The sequence below is a fragment of the Nuphar pumila genome, chromosome 6 (genome assembly GCF_984573655.1).
Source record: "Nuphar pumila chromosome 6, dmNupPumi1.hap1.1, whole genome shotgun sequence".
Taxonomy (NCBI): Eukaryota; Viridiplantae; Streptophyta; class Magnoliopsida; order Nymphaeales; family Nymphaeaceae; genus Nuphar; species Nuphar pumila.
The window spans coordinates 24,743,137-24,759,826 of NC_143254.1; the positions used below are offsets into that span (position 1 = coordinate 24,743,137).

At 38.6% G+C, this 16,690-nt stretch overlaps 1 protein-coding gene across 1 annotated transcript; it reads left to right on the forward strand.

The window, feature by feature from the left end:
* The first annotated feature begins 7 nt into the window (after positions 1-7).
* LOC149834388 (uncharacterized) lies at positions 8-16,274 on the forward strand. The gene is made up of 9 exons (XM_090011379.1): positions 8-928; positions 6,048-6,177; positions 9,409-9,896; positions 10,022-10,102; positions 10,246-10,353; positions 10,745-10,858; positions 10,969-11,049; positions 14,346-14,417; positions 15,639-16,274. The coding sequence occupies exons 1-9, from the start codon at positions 608-610 to the stop codon at positions 15,924-15,926; spliced, it is 1,683 nt and encodes a 560-aa protein (XP_089867505.1). The 5' UTR covers positions 8-607; the 3' UTR covers positions 15,927-16,274.
* The last annotated feature ends 416 nt before the right edge of the window (positions 16,275-16,690 follow it).

Sequence of the window (16,690 nt, forward strand, 5' to 3'; positions counted from 1 at the left end):
CGTAGTCGTCATGTGAAGTGGGGGAGAGAGAGAGAGAGCTTCGCCGGAAAACAAAAAGACCGAAAGCGCTACTACGCCGGGTCCCGGACGGATACTCGCCGGAAATCGTACTTCGCCGGTTTCCGGCAGGTTTCGTCTCCCTCTCTCTTCCCCTCTCTGAGATCGCTCTGTGGGGTGTGTTCTCGATGTAGGAAGTGTTAATGGCGAACATGTCGGAGGAATCTCGGCGGGATTTCCGAGAATTCGTCGACGAGAAAATTCTATTTTTTTTCGTTATTGGGTTCGGCGGGAGCGGAGGATTCTCGTGAAATCCGGCGTCTGGTGATCCTCTTTTCTTGCTGTGTTTTCGTTGTTCACGGGAAGCATGTGAAGTGATTTGGTTGGGAATTGATTGATACATGGAAGAAATATAGGGTTTTTGATTTCTGGGGTTTGTTGAGACTGCTGGTGTGGTGGTTTTGATGAGTATGTGAGCTGAAGTGGCAGTGATTGATTGCTCGAGTTAGTTTTTTTTTCCCGCTATTGTGGTGGAATTCGAGAAGTTGGTGTTTTGACTTTTTTGAAGTTGAAAGTGAGATGATTTAGAGAGAGAGAGAGGGGGGGGGTAATGGGGGATATAGGGCTGCTTAAGGAGGGACTGAAATGGGTTCGATCCCAGAAGGATGTGTTCTTGGGCGCGCAGGCCTTCATGAGTTGCTTGACGGAACGGATTGCGGTTTTCGCCGACCGGCACGGGCCGATTTTCTGCAGTTGGTGCTCTCAGCTGGGGAGGTTATTGTTGTTCTTGTTGTTGCAGTGGAGGGATTGCGCTGTCCGCGGCGTCAGATCGATGCTTGGATTGGGTTCGGCGGCGTTGTTTGTCATAATCTGGAGCTGCTTTCTTAGTTTAACATCGACATCTTGCTTGTTCTATGTGGTTATGGTGCTGGTAATTCTTCCTCGTCCATATTCTCGGTTGCTTCCCTTCTCGTTTCTTTCTTTATTTTTTCATTTGGAGGTGGTGCATAGTTTGCATCTTTTATCATAAGTTTGTGTACATTGATGTTTTTACTTATTTTCCCTTTTCATATTTGTGGTTTCATTGATTTTTCTTGTATAACCGTGACCACAATATGGAAAGACGTTGATATCTTTCACGGTGAATACTTCACGTAGGGGATGACAAGGTTTTGATCATTCATTCGCTTTCCTTATGTTGCCATTGAGTACAATGCCCAACACGTAGAATAAACAAGTGATATTGCCCGGTCCTAAGTTAAGGTGCAGAGAATTGGTGTAGAAGTGTTATCATACGAAAACAAGGTGCCTGAAAGTTAGTTTTATCAGGTCTGGGAATAGTTTGAAAAGGTTCAATATATCGATGACAATAAGATAGAAGGTAAATGTTATAGTGTGGACTTTTGTTGCATTTTAAGGTTAGTGTATATGCAAGCCATTTTGTAAAATAGTTTGATAAGGTTCAATATATCAATGATTCAATGACATTAAGATAGAAGGTAGATACTGCACTGGATTTTGTTACATTTTAAGGTTAAGTTGCAGAAAAGACTGCATGATTTTTTATGCAAAACACCAGTCATATAAAGAGAAGATGAAGCTCCTCTGCGCCCAATACACATTTTGAGTAAGCCTTCAGTCTATTAAACTTGTCTTAGTTGGACACAAGCCATGATCAAACATTTTGGTTCTGGGTGAAACCCACACTGAATTATGGTTTTAAGTTTAATGATCCTGTAATTACAAAGAACTGGTATTGTTGTAACATTTTTTGTGCTTTAATACTGATATAATATGTATAATTTTTTATGATGTGTTGCATGGTCAAGACTTAATTACGATGTTGTTTCAAAGATAGAATTAGGTTTAGAAGCCAGTCTTGGTTTCATTTAGCATGAGCCCTCTATTGATCTGAACAAATCAAGTTTATTATCAAGTTTCACATTTGTACAAACCCAACTTGGGAGATTCCAAAATACAACTGGACTGGTAAGATATAAAGCTTTTTTGCATTCTTGTGTTCACGTGTGCTTATAGTTAGTGGTTTTGTTCTGGTGCAACCTCTAAGTGTTTGTGTGGATTTAGTTAACGCTAAAGTAAATTTTTATTTTTGTAGGACATTCCTTCTCTGTTGGTGATAAATAGACTGCATTTTATTAGGTTAAACTTGTACATTACTTAGGTTGAGGTGTTTAGGTTTGGCTTTGTCGATTCAATCACCATAATACCAACATGAAGAGATTCTAAACCATTTTTTTTTAATTGGCCAACTGAACTCTGAAGTTATACTTGCATAATGCATATCAATGTTTAAGACATCATCACACTTCATCTTAGATGTGCATGAATTTATATAGCCTTACTATACACAAAGACAATTTACATATACAAAGGCATGTTAAACTACTTAACTACGCCAATTACTTAATCAAATATATTTATATTCAAAACCCTATTAAACAATCTTTTCTATTGAATATGCTGTCAAAGTTCATTCAAGTTGCATCCCTATGGTTAGATCCAATTTATTAGTTAATAGCTTTAGTGGCAGTTATTAGACAGTAATAAGCATATTCATTGAATAGTTAATACACTAAAGTCTTTATTCATTGCATACATGTACTGTTTCAAATGCTTGTAACTTAACGATATGGTATTACAACTAAAAATTGTAAAAACTGGTATATAGTAAAGAAAGTGAAAGCAAAATATGCCCATGACACCTGTATCTATCATGATAAGAATAGAATAAGACTTGTGAGTATGATGTGATTATGGCGGACATTGTTAGCGTGGTCACTTTTGCCTTCTTGTATTAGGTTGACTGCATCACATTAGTTCCATTGAAGGCGTTTGACCTAATTGAGCCTGATCTAGTTATAAATCTGAGCATACTTCTGTAATGATTATCCAATTAAAAGTAAATCTTATGGGTGGATTATGGCTAGGACAAAATCGACAGCATTGAGAACTAAGGTTAAGATGCCAATAGGACAAGTTTGACATGGATATCAGATTGAATAAAGTGCATTAGATTCAATCTGTTTGGTAGATCAGGTCGGTATTGACTCAGTATCTTAAATCGAATTTCTGATAGAGGCAGTCTACAGTTTTCTTTAATGTTTTGGGAAGAGGGTACTGAGCATGCACAGTCAACAGACAGTTTTCATTTTTGTTTTCTGTTTTAATCACCAAAAGAGTGGGCTTTTTGAAATTTGAATTATGGCACCCTGACCGTCTGAATGAGCTGGAAATCATAGGTGCGGATATTGTTGACCCAATCTGACCTTATAGATGTGTTCAACATGGTCCAACCACTAGCAGTCATCTCTTGAATCATGTTTTCTCACCTAAAAAACACGATTTTATGAGCCAAGAAAATGTCACACTTTGTAGGCAGTTGAATTGAAGCCTCACAAAATCCTGCCTACATGTCATAAACGACTGATCCAAGAGCCAGTTCCCACCATAGTCAAATATCTCATTCTTGGGATATTCTCGGTAAAGGAATATCTCGGGATATTTTCAAAAAATGAGTTGTTCTCAGAAAATTTTCAGGAGAATCTCGGCAAATAAAATATAAATACAAAAATATATACATATTTTGAGAGAGAGAGAGGTGTTTGGGCTTGAGCAAGAATGTGAAGTGTGCAATGAGTAGGGGAAGTTTAATGGGTTTTTGAAATAATGCTTATGCTGTTATGCACTGCTAATACATGTTTCAAGGGATTTGGAATAGTCCCATATCGAAGGGAGTTAGGGAGGGAGTGCCTCCCACATCCTATAAAATGAGGAGGGTCCTGCCTTTGTTTGCTGTGCCTAAAAGGCTTTTTTCAAGGGTGTGCAGCAATCAATGCTGCCTGCCGTGCAGCATTTAAATGTGCTGCCCACCGTACAGCATTATTAAATGCTGCTATATAAATAAGGGAAGGAGGAATCATGCCATTACGATGATGGAAGAATTTCTCGTGTTTTTTAATATCTTGCAAAAAAATTGTGAGATATTCAGTTTTAGCAAGTTTTTTAATATCTTGCAAAAAGAACGGAAATATTGCGTTTCAGGTTTTTATCGTAATTTTTGTGTGCGGCATTCAAAATATCGGCAATATTTGTTACTATGGTTCCTACTAACCAAACCATGTAGATCACATCTGTAAGGTTGGTTTCATGAAAAACAAAAAAAAATGAAAAAAGAAATGAAAAAGAAGCTCATTTGGACGTCATGGTGACCTGACCAATTCTTGACCCCCATATATGTATAAACACCTTCCTTTATGCACAACTGCTAAAGTTCACATCACCAAAGGGGTCCACTGACCCATATATGAATAAATTATAACATAAAACAGTAGAGATTACTTTGGTTAGGGTTGCAAGGCATGCAGATTAACTTATTGTGGTGAGTGAGTGTGTATCATTTTCACTCAGGGTTTTTTATTAAGTTATGCATCATTTAGTTATGCTTCTTCTTCTTCTCTTCTTTGCTCGACTTCTGCTGAAAATTTATTGTACCTATTTTCTAATAAATAATGCTTTTTTGCTTTGCCTAAAAATATAAAAGGTTCTATTGCTTTTAAGAGTATTTAGTGGAAGAGTGCATTTTGCAGAAAGGGGTTCTGTTGAAAGGAAATTTTGCTTCATTGAGAGCAGGAGTTACATTTCACCAGAAGTTGAAACTTGTTATAATACCAAAATATTTATTGGTTGATGTTCATTTTTTTTAAATGTTGGTTTGCAATATTGACCTAAAAGAATTTTAGGAAATTTACATTGGGCAGCTGATAAAAATTTGAGCAAAGTCGTTGCTGAGAAAGTTGTCTTCTGGTGAATTGAAACATTTGAGTCATGCACCAGAAGAAGAGGTGCAAAATTTTGAATGACAAAAATCCATTACCAAAATAGCTTTTAAGGGTAAGGCTGTGCATCTTGCCTATTGCAATAGGTCAACTTAGTTAAATCTTGAGCTTGGACCACCTTGACCCTTAAACTTGATGATAATATCTCATCATTTAGAGGTAAGAAGCGACAATTTTTACCTAAAATATGCTTAGAATTTTAGGAGGTTTGCATTCATTTTCCATTTAACCTGGAGTGGTTGATAAATTTTGAACAAAAGCAAAGTCATTGTTGAAAACAGCACATCTGTTCCCTGTTGAACTGAAACATTTGAGTCATTCACCAGAAGAGATTTTTCATTTCTTAACCAGAAAGAGCATATTTTTGTGCAAAAAAAATCTGATAAGCAACTTTAAACTTTGAAGGCTAGTGATGGGCATCTTGCTTCTTTCGATAGGTCAACCCAGTGAAATCTTAAGCTTGGACCACGTTAACTGGCAAAGAATAAGTGATGTTCCAAGTTACCCCTATTGCTTTTTTAAATTTTCTGCTTAAATGGTGGGAAAATGTTTCCAAGGCAAGGGATAAATATGAAGTTGTAAATGGAATGCTATGAAGTATATGACAATGTGGTGTGAGAACTGATTATCTTAGGGATTCCAGGGGTCTCCTTACTTTCTCTGGGATACCTGAAGTTGGGGAATTGTCTTCTCCTTTCTAACAATTAGGTCATGGTCTTCTTCTAGCTATATTGTTTGTTTAGAACAATAAATTTTAGGGAACTTTTCTATTTCAAATGTTATTTCCTCCTATTGCACTTGTCTCACTTCATATCTCCATTGCAAAACATCTATTTTTAATTGTGCATTTCTTTTCAAAGATATTTCCTGGAATTAGATCATTATGTTGATTATGATGGTTGCATCTATATCTGCTACTGAATATGTGTTTCTTTTCATTCTAGCTTTATCAAAATCAATTTAGTTATTTGTCTTGGAACTATTTGATAATCAGTTGTGTCCTGAAAGCCCTTTGGACCATTTGAACCACAAAATCTGTGTGGTACAGGAACCTACGGCAGTATGTACCATATGTCTTTGATAATTTTGTTGAATTTTTGTTGTTGATGTGCCTGATGTACCTTGAGATTCTACTGGTTCTCTCTGAATATATTTATTTAAGAGAAGACAAGTTAACACGATTTGATTTTCCAGGGAGTTTCTGGTGCCACAGTTCGTTATTTGGGCTATACCCCTGGACTCTTCATCGTTGGGCTGTTTGGGGTTTTGATTCTGTCTATATATGGCAATCTGTGGATAACTGGGATGATATCCATAATTGGAGGTATCACCCTCTTTGGCCTCTGTGTATTTTTCATGCTTGTGTGCTTCTATTCCGTTAATGTTTTGTTTTTCCTCTTTCTTTTATCCTGCATATTGGTTAGGTGCATGGTGAGTAGTGTTAATTGAGTTGTGACGTTCTTGCTCTATTAAGGTGTGTAAGCATCAATCTCATGTTTGTACTTTATATGGTGGTACCGTGCCACCATAATTTATGGTACACACTTGATTTAACATAGACCTAAGCTCCAAATGCAAAATCTAACCTTTGGATCATGTTTAACATGCCCTATTTACTATTTCCATGTGTTGAAGTTGATTGAAATATGATGTTTTATGCCATTCCTAGACCACCCTTATTTTCATGAATTATAAGCCGTTCATTTTTATTGTCTCAAAAATAGGATCTTATGATGTATTAGACATGATAAAACCTTTTAACATAGTAAATAAACTGTGCTAACTACATCTCTAGGGTTAGATCTACTATTTGGTGGTTAGATCCATACAAACAAGAATGTTTACCACCGTATGGTATCATGGTACAAAACCCCTTTATATTTTCCCACATATATATATATATATGTATATATATATATATTAGAAATTTTCTGTTTATCTGATGTATTTACTATTTTCGGGAAATGATTGGTTACGGTCGACTGTACTGTATCCTCTATTGGAAACATCCTGTTCCATTACATTTTTTTATTTTTCTGTGGATCAAGCCCTATGGATATGATCTATGTGATTTGTTTAGTCAAAAACATGTTTTAGATTGTTGGATTGCATTGTGTAAGCAGATTTTTAAGGGCCTCAAAATTCAATGGTGCACAATGTGTAAAAATTTTACGATTGAGATAGCCATGTTTTCACTTTTCACATTGAAACTACTCGACGAAAAGTGCATTCCCTAGTATAAGGACCATGCTGAATGCATCTGTAGGGTCAAATTGATGAAATAAAACTTGCACCTATGAGTTTTAGCTAGTGTACTGTACTCTAGAGTGTAGCCTATATTTCACACTATTTTCATATGCAAAACTCATGATTTACCGCACCGGGTGCGATCAACTCGCACCCATGGTTGTATGTGTCCAAAATGGACTTGGTCAACTTTGATAGAATCCATTTTGGTCTAACTTTAAAAATAAAAATATGGGAGGGGGGCATGGGGTGTGTTTAAGGCGTGACTCCTCCCCTCCCCACCAACCCCTCCTCCTCATCTTTGCCCTCCCCCACTCCTCCTCAGCTCCTCTTCCGACGGTGGTGGTGGCGGCGACAATGGTGACGGTAAGTCTCTCTGTTCCTCTTCTTCCTCCGCCTCCTCCTCCTCTCTTTTTTCTTCTTCCTTTTCCTCCTTTTTCTTCATTCTCGACCTTCTCTCTTTCTTCTTTCTTCTTTCTTCTTTCTTCTTTCTTCTTTCTTCTTCCTTCTCCACCACCTCCTCCTCCTCCTCCTCTCTTGCTTCTTCCTTCCTCCTCCCTTCGATGGTTCAAGAGCCAAACCCAGCAGGCCTACTGGGTTCGGCTCTAGTGAACCTAGTCCTAGGTTCAGTTGAACCAAACCCAAGCTTGGGTTGGGTTCTAAGTTCAGCCATTTTTTTTTATAAATTTTATTTTTTGGGTTTTAAGGATGAAAATGGTAAATTTATGCATGATGAATTGTAGATTGTTAATTTGATTTATTGCATGATGAATTGATGATATGATAATTGTTTTTTATTTTATTAGTGTTAACTTGAAACGGTTATATATATACCCTCCCCACACCTAAGTTTTTTTAAAGTGCCACATTGCCACACCCGCACCTATATCCGCACTCGCACCCGCACCTATGTGACATAGGTTATAGATCGTTCTGTTGATGAATATGGAGAACCAAGTCTCTTGTTTCGTGTGTTGTTGGCCCATGTGTCAATATAGAAGCAACAATAGTTTCACTTTCTATGATTGTATTCTATGTCACAGGGATTCGGCTAGCAGGGTGCCGCACCCGCGTCGACGCGGGTGCGGGTGCGGGTGCGGGTGCGGGTGAGGCACCGGGTGCGGTCAACCCAACCCTGGGTGCGTTGATCGCACCTAGGGTCATTTTGGTTCATTTTTTTGGTTTTTTTTTAAATTGCCCTATGAAATGGGTTGCGGAATTTAGAAAAAATTTTGCCCAAGCCCAGGATAATGATCATTCCATCGTCCTCATATGTCTTTGGACTTACGTGACGTGGTCGATGTGACCTTTCATTTTCAAAGAAACGTTTTTTGTTCGACATTTGGGAGACTGACAGGCGTAACGCGACAACTAGTCACTGGTTGTATGTATGGGAAGTCCCTCCTTTTTGTTTTTGCTTTTGCTTTTGCTTTTGCTTTTGGACGACGCTTCCAGCTTTTTGAAACGAAAAAGCCATAGAGTGCCAGGCTGTCACGTGCTACGAGCCTTTCATTTCAGTTCAGCACTCTCCAACCACACTCAAAATAGCTCTTTGTTTTATCCTGGCAGACTCACTCGACTCGACTATAGTCTATAACTGGTTCTTTTGGGCGACTCTTGAGTCTGACTTGCTTTTAATAAGTTAGTCCAGCATTTTATACAAGTTAGTCGAACCTACATAGTGCGTATTCAAGGCGGGGCGACTGTTGACCCGCTCAGAAGTCACCAAGGTTACGTGGGGTGGGTATTTGCCTTTTTAACAGGGCTTGGATTTTGAGCACCAGAGTTGGCCACTTCAACTCCCCATGTGAGTCCCACAAACACCATCCTCATAAGGGCAGGAACTTGTGGCACGCACATTCCCAAGTTGGTTGATCCATGACCAAACCATTGCGCGTTGTCTAGCTAAATCGTCGACGCCAAGGACTTGGTTCATCGATGACTCGGTCAACAGCCATTCTTCAAGGAACACTTGTGCTTTTGTTGCCCATGGGACCCGCGCCGGGGGGAACCCCCGGACCCCCCTTATATATATATATATATTACATTTTTGCCCCTGCTGCAGCCCCGCACCCGGGTTTTTTGGAAGTGTCGAATCCCTGCACCTGCACCTGCACCCATGTGACATAGATTGTATTAGTCTGCAAATCCTTGGAAAACTTTTTGGCCTATATGTTGTCTAGAACCATGTTGTGAAGTTTGATTTTCCTGTTGTGCTTTTCCTATCACTGATGTCTTTGTTTGTTCACAGTATCTACTGTTTCTCTGTTCTTACACGTATTCTAAAGGCTTTGACTTGATGATGTAGGCTATCTGTTCTCCTTGAATCATGCACGGTTGGTGGTCTTCATGTCAACTGCATATGCCATTTACTGCGTTAAAGTTCGTGTTGGGTTACTTGGAGTTTTCCTGTCACTAAACCTTGCCTTTTTATCGAATGACCTATTGAACTATGTGCTTCAAGAATATGAATGTGTGAGTGAAGGTTCAACTTCAGCAGAGGACAATGAAGCTAGTTCCCATGTAGAAGATTTTACATATGATTCTGAATATTCTGCTCAGAGTGATGAATCAGAGAAATTTTCATCTTGCAAAGCATCTTGCAGAATGTCCAGTGTCTCACAACCAGTGGAAATCCACAAAGAAGCTTCTGCTAGCAAGGTTGTTAAAGCAGATTCAAGTTCACTGGATGAGATAAAACGAATATTAGATAGCAAGAATCACTATGAAGCTCTAGGATTTCCCAAGAACAGTAATATAGATTTGACATTGTTGCGAAAGGAATATCGGAAAAAGGTTTGATTAGAATATACTCATTGGTCTCCAATCATTTATATGAAATGCATTCTACAGTTTTAAGCTTGCAATATGCTTTCCAAACTTGCATATTCAGGGGCTTATGAAAGCTTTATTTTTTGCAGGCTGTGCTTGTTCATCCTGATAAAAATATGGGAATTCCAATGGCGAGTGAGTCATTTAAGAAGCTTCAGTGTGCATATGAGGTGAGTTTCTGTGTTGAAAAGATGCAGCTTAAATATTTATACTAGTCCTTTCTCAAGTACTTGTGGTTTATATTGTGTGATTTCTTGGGATGTGCTTTCCCTGAAGCTTTACGAAAGGATCTTTCGTTGAAACTTTTGTTCAGGTTCTTTCAGATGCAATGAAGAAGAAAAACTATGATGAGCTATTAAGAAAGGAAGAATGTAGAGAGTCTAGCAGTATTCTACAGCGGAGCCGTGGCAGTTCTCAACCGGTAATTTGTTCAGCGTACATTTGTAATTCATTCAGCAACTGAGGTGGAAAAGAAGTGTTTTCTCTCAAAAAAATTCTTTAAAGTTTAGTGTTATTGTTTTGAATTCTTTCGACTTGTCTGGGCAGATATATTGACCATGAGAAATCCCCAGGCATTTCGAACTCCCATGTTGAACTCAAAGATATTGGAATTCCTATGTAACAACATTCAGTTGCACCATAAAAGGATGGAGCTTCATCTTCCTTAGTAGTTGTTTGTTATTTTTAAGTTGGAAAAAATTTCATGCTTGTTTGGTTTATTCACATGCCCGATGACTTCTGTTTTCACTGCCATTAACTTCACCATCATTAGTTACAATAAGCTCTGAGCTGATTATGTGTTTGTCTTTTAGGATGGAGTTGATTATTGGTCCGAGGAATCCAGAAGAATACATTGCACAAAATGTGGAAACTTTCATATATGGGTGTGCACAAGTAGATCTAAGGCAAAGGCGAGGTGGTGTCAGGTTTGGTTTGGTTTTGTTTGCTTTGCTAGTTATAGATCAGTTATTGCATCAAACAGACGGTTTTGCTGATCTAGTATGGAGCCATTAGTGAATAATTTTGTTGTTATTAGGATTGTCGACAATACCATCAAGCCAGAGATGGGGATGGTTGGGTTGAACTTGGATGTACATCAGCCAGGATGCCTCCGAAGGTATTTACTAATCTACAAATGATTCATAAGTCTTAGTTGTTCATGAAGTTGGCTGTTTTATACTCTTTTGACAGTTGAAATTTATAACCATGTCTGTGTAGAAGAGAAAAATAGATAAAAATTAGTTTGAGAGAAGGCAGATACAAAAACTGAAAGTGAAAATAACTAAAAGTTGTAATTGACATGGAGGAGTGCAAGAAAGGAGGACAGATCAGTGAATCCTCTCACACTAGCCAGTGGGAAAGGATCCCGAGTCTTTTTTCTTTATGGGAAATCTGGGGATTAATCTCCCTAGGTTTCAAACTTGAGACCGCTCGTTATGATAGTATGGCTTTACCATCCAAAGCAGAGTTGCCAGTCGGGGAAGCGGGAGCGGGAAGAGATTCAGGAAGCGAGACACTTCCAAAATTTTAGGAAGCGGGAAGCGCGGGATGACTTAGAAGTGAACCAGGAATTGCCTCGGAAGCGAGAAGAGAAGAGAACCGGAAGCGACATAGGAAGTGAGGTGGAAGCGAGGGAAGAGCGAAAAAAATGGAAAAAGAAGGAAAAATAAGAAGGAAAAAACAGAAAAAAGGAAAAAAGGAGAAGTGAGGGGAAAGCGACCTTCCCCAAAATGGGAAGCACACTTCCCAATTAATTTTGGCGCTTCCCAATTAATTTTGGCGCTTCCCAACACATTTCGGAAGCGCCACATTTTGCGCTTCTGAGACACGCTTCTGGGAAGCTCGCTTCCCCGGGTCTTATGGCACTTCCGGTAACCCTGGTCCAAAGTCCCTTCTGCAGGTGCCTGTCGTACCAACTGCATTGCACCAACAATGAGTTAGCTATGGATTCATGCAGAAGTTCTAATAAAGTGCACCACCAGCTATAAGAGCCACTAAGAGTTGTTACATCCGAACTTTCTTAATGCCAGCCAGTAGCCAGGAATATGGGGTCACTTTGGGCATATCCAAGCCATCAAACCATGTTACCAGGAAATGCATCTTATTGAACCTGCAACTGCAAGAGCTATAGATATTGTACTCCATTTCAGTTGCATGTTTACAGAGAAAGCAAAAACTGGTATCTTATAGCTTTCAAAAATATCTGTATTGGATATGTAGAATGAACCCAGCAAATGCACAAAATCTCGGGGAGGTTCTCAGCCTCAATTGGTCAGGTGAAAGAAGCCTATGAAATCACATATATATACATCTGGTAACCTTCTTCTATATTTCAAGGTTATATCTGGGGAACCAAATCTTGAACTGGCTTAAGGTGTTTGATCTGGACTTAGACCCCTAAGGAACACGTCAGGGATTTATGTGGGGTTCTGGATGTGCCCGAATAATTCCAACTTGTATCTATCTCTGGTTCCACCTAGATCATTTCTCTGTCATCCAATACCTATTTAAGAGTGGTTATTGAGTGTATCCTTTGATAATATATGAAATATCTACTAAATGTGTGGGAGATGCAGGAAAGTTCGTGGGTGTTATTTACATGAACTGAACACTAATCAATATCCCATCTTTTGAGCAATATGTGGCACGACTGTATCTTGAATGACTGGAATTGAATAGGTTGGATTCTGGTTGGGAATGAGCTGTTTGTGTAACCTTGCTAGGAAGTGATAGAGCTATTAAGTATCTTAAATCTTGTTATAAGTTGGTTTCCAGATGTTCCTCTTTTTCCTTTGTTTTCTTTTCCAAATCAATTGAGAGAATTAGAAAAATTAAAGAATATCCATTCTGATTGCAGTTGAATTGAAATGCTTATGTCTGCTGCAACTCATTCATTACTATATCATTATTGTGAGGCTTTGGATAATGCATAATAACAACTTAACCTTCTTTGTTATAAATCAAATCCTTGATATTGCTTTGGGAGTGGAAGGGTAGTTTAGGAAATTAGCAAGACCCTTCTACACTTACCAAGCATTTGGCTTTTCCAGGCATCAAGCCTGAATGATGCAACATAGCTGTTATCCACTTGCTGCCCATTCGTTTCATGGGAAGGGAGGGAACCCCTTTCATATGAAAGGGGGCACATGATTTGAAAAACCACCCTGCCTCTCCTTTCATACAAATTGGTTTCCACACCTCCTCCGATGGGGAAGAGATTTCGTATGAAATGGTAATCCCTGTTGGAAAATGCGGGGCCCGATGTGCTTTAATGTAGGCACTGTGTCAGCCCCACATTTTCTTTCAGGCATGTTTGTTTCATACTGACAAGAGAGGAAGCCATTTTCATGCAAAACAGCTCCCTTTCCCATGAACAAATTGGCCATTAGTGATTTTCTCCTGCAGAATATGGCCACTATTTTAACACATTTTGCTAGGTTACAATTGTGCATTTTCGAGGCATGGATTGCTGATTGTTGAACTCTTATCATTGCCTTGTAAGGTGTTTCAGAAACCATGGACTAAGAAATTCATGTGTGATAACAAGTGCTTACATCATCTACGTATCTTCATCTTATAGTATAATATCCATATCACTGACAGGAGTAGGATTTTTTTCCTTATTTCATAGCATTTCTCTATTCAAAGTTAGCAACTGCAGCAACCTGAAAGCTACAGCCATAGACTCATAGCTAGTATAAAGAGTGTGATTAGCTTTTTATTCCAAGCAATAATTATCATATTGCATTTTTTAGTCTCTTTCTCTCTCTCGTGCGTGCATGCTTCTCTTATGTTAAGGTCCCTCTTCTTTTTTTTTCCTGATAGGCTTATATTATGGTCTCGTAGTATTTAATATTGTTAAAACATGAGTGAGCAAGCATTATGCCCATATACTTGCCTACCCTAAATATCTAATAAGCCAATTGTTATAAGTTTAGTTTTATACTCGGTAGTCAGTAGCTGCCCTAAAAATATATAAATTTGTTTAGACTGCATTTTTGCACTACGGACACTACACTTACCCTGTTTCTTTTCTGAATGGAAGACACTGCATTGTTTTAAAACTTACAATGAAGGAAACCTGAATACGCAGTTACCCCTATGATACGTGAGAAATTTAACATGATTAGGTTGTAATTTATCCTAATTGGTGAATAGATAATTATAACATACACATGGAAAACTTATTTCATCATAATAAGGATATTCCTGCATAAGCTCCTCAAGGAATGCTGAGCTGTGTATTCTAAATGCTCACGTTGATATTTCTGTCATCCTTTATTCAACATGGTGCAAGCAAGTTATTGTAGTATCTTAAAAACTTTCTAGCAATTTTAGGAAACTTTCTTGAATTCCTGTTTCTACTGGACATTGTGCTGCTATGAATAACATTTATAATACTTTGCATCACAGGTGGATATTCCTCGTGCCTATGTTTGTGCTGAAAGCAAGATCTTTGATGTCTCAGAATGGGCTATTTGTCAGGTAATGCATAGAAACAGTTTGTTCTCTGTTTTCTTCTAAAAGAACATAGCAAAATGGTACTAGCTTAAAAAACAGACCCGCCCTGGTGACATATTGATGGGTCAACTCCACAACTCTGGTTATGCTGTTTTTCTTTCCCTTGAAAATCAGCATGCACAATTTTTATAAGAAAGTGAGCCTTATTCTGAATGCTAACTGTGTTTAGGATATTCTCAAAGTTACGACTATCAGCCTATCATATTCAAAACAACAAATGTGAGGCTCTATCTGCAGAGATGTTGATTACTTGATTTGGTCATATGCTATGTTGTATGAAACAAATGGAGAAAGAAAAAGCATTTGCTACTTTGTGTGGTTCTGTTCAGAGAGCAATCCTTATACACCATTATGTATGGAAGTGTCATGCCTGCGTCAACCACTGTCTCAATGAAGCAGTGCTCAACATGTGGTTGTTCTGCAGGTTTGTGAGCACTGTATGTTTGTACGAGTAAAAAGCTCCAACATCTGTCCTATCCACTCTTCTCCTCAACTCTGTCTTTCTGATAGGCAGATGTTAGACACTTTTTATGCACTATGATGTATGGGGAGTGCTCTTGGTTCTAATTATGCTTCTGTCAGGTGCATTGAGTATGTCCCTCTTATTAGATGGAAGATGGTCTTGGTGACTGTACTAGAGATGAGCAGTTATATAATCTTGTGATGAAATTATCTATTTCCTGTCAAGGTTACCTTCTGTACCAGCTCTTTTGTTCAACAGAAAGACCAGCTTTGTCAGGTTTATGATGCTGTTATTTATCTTTATAGAAGGCACTGAAAAGAAAAGGGCAGCCTGGAAAACTTAGAAATAGAAAAGTAACCATGCGAATGAAAAACTAGTACCAGCCGAAAACTACAAATTCAACTATCTGCTTCTGGGCTCCATTTGTATAATCTGTTTGTGGAATTTGCATCTGTCCCAATACCTAAACAGTCACATTCTTTATATCCTTTCAGTATTGGTTGCCTTCCTAACTCCCATTGGCACGGTCATGCCACCAGGCAGAAAGTACCATTGACCCTGATGATAATATGAAAATGCTGCTGCAGAAAAACAATTAGCTACTTCTTTTCTGCTGGCTCAATTACACTAAAATTTTAAACCAAGGAAATCACTTCAAGCCTGGCAAACAAAGATAATTGACCGGAACTGATGCACATTTCCTGATTTATTTGTCTGGGCAGGGAATGACTTGCAAGCCAAATACTCACAGGCCAACATTCCATGTAAACATGGTTGGGTTAGAGAAGAAGGTTCAGAGGTCAAAATCCGACTGCCGATTCACATGGGATTTGGATGCCGAGATGATGGATGAAAAAGGGGATGAAGAGTTTGACGTTTGGCTTCAGCAAGCATTGGCTGCAGGTCTCTTCTCTGATCTCACAGAAACTTCGTCCAGGCGCAGAAGACCCTGGGGTTCTTTCTTGATCAACCAAAAAAAGTTTAAGAAACAATGGCGTGGTGGTCTGTAAATTGAGAGGTTCAAAAGGAAACTGCAGAGAAAACAAAAGATCAAGAAAAGAACTGATCGATTTTTATTTCATCCAAAAAAACAAAAAACCGGTAACACGAAAGGCTTGCCAAATTCATTAAGCCCGTGAAGGTTGAAAAAAGAAGTGGTTGGAGATCAGTAAAAGAGCAAGGGAAGGAAACAAGGGACTAGCGCTCTGAACAGAGGTTGGATGCCTGTTCTGGTTGTAAATAGATCTATGGATCTCCTTTTCTCTGCAAGTACTGTACATGTTTTGTTGTACTGTGAAGTTTTCTGCTGCTTTATGATTCTTTTAGCCATCATTCAATCAGAAAGAAAGCTTGGCTAATCTGTGTTCTAGCTGTTCTGCAGAGTTATGATTTTGCAAGGTTTACTTGATTCATAGAGCTTTTGGATTTTGATGAATTGGGACAGATTGTGTCCCCATCCGGCTTGCTAATCTACTAACTGCTATTCTTTTGCTACTACTGGTTGATATTGGGTGATCTGCTGACCAGGGTGCCGGTTTTGTTTTCTTAGTAGAAGAATGGCTTTCTGATTAGCCGATCAGGTTTTCATGGCTCAAGTTCACCAAATTCTAAAATCTAATATGCCCTCATCTCACCAATGGAATGAACCTGGTCCAGTATGGTTGGTCTAATGCATTTCACAGTTTTAATGCATAAAAAGCGAGGACTGTTTCCTTTTTCTTTTTTTTAATTTATGGTATTTCGTAGCACTATCTTCATTAATTTCAATACAATC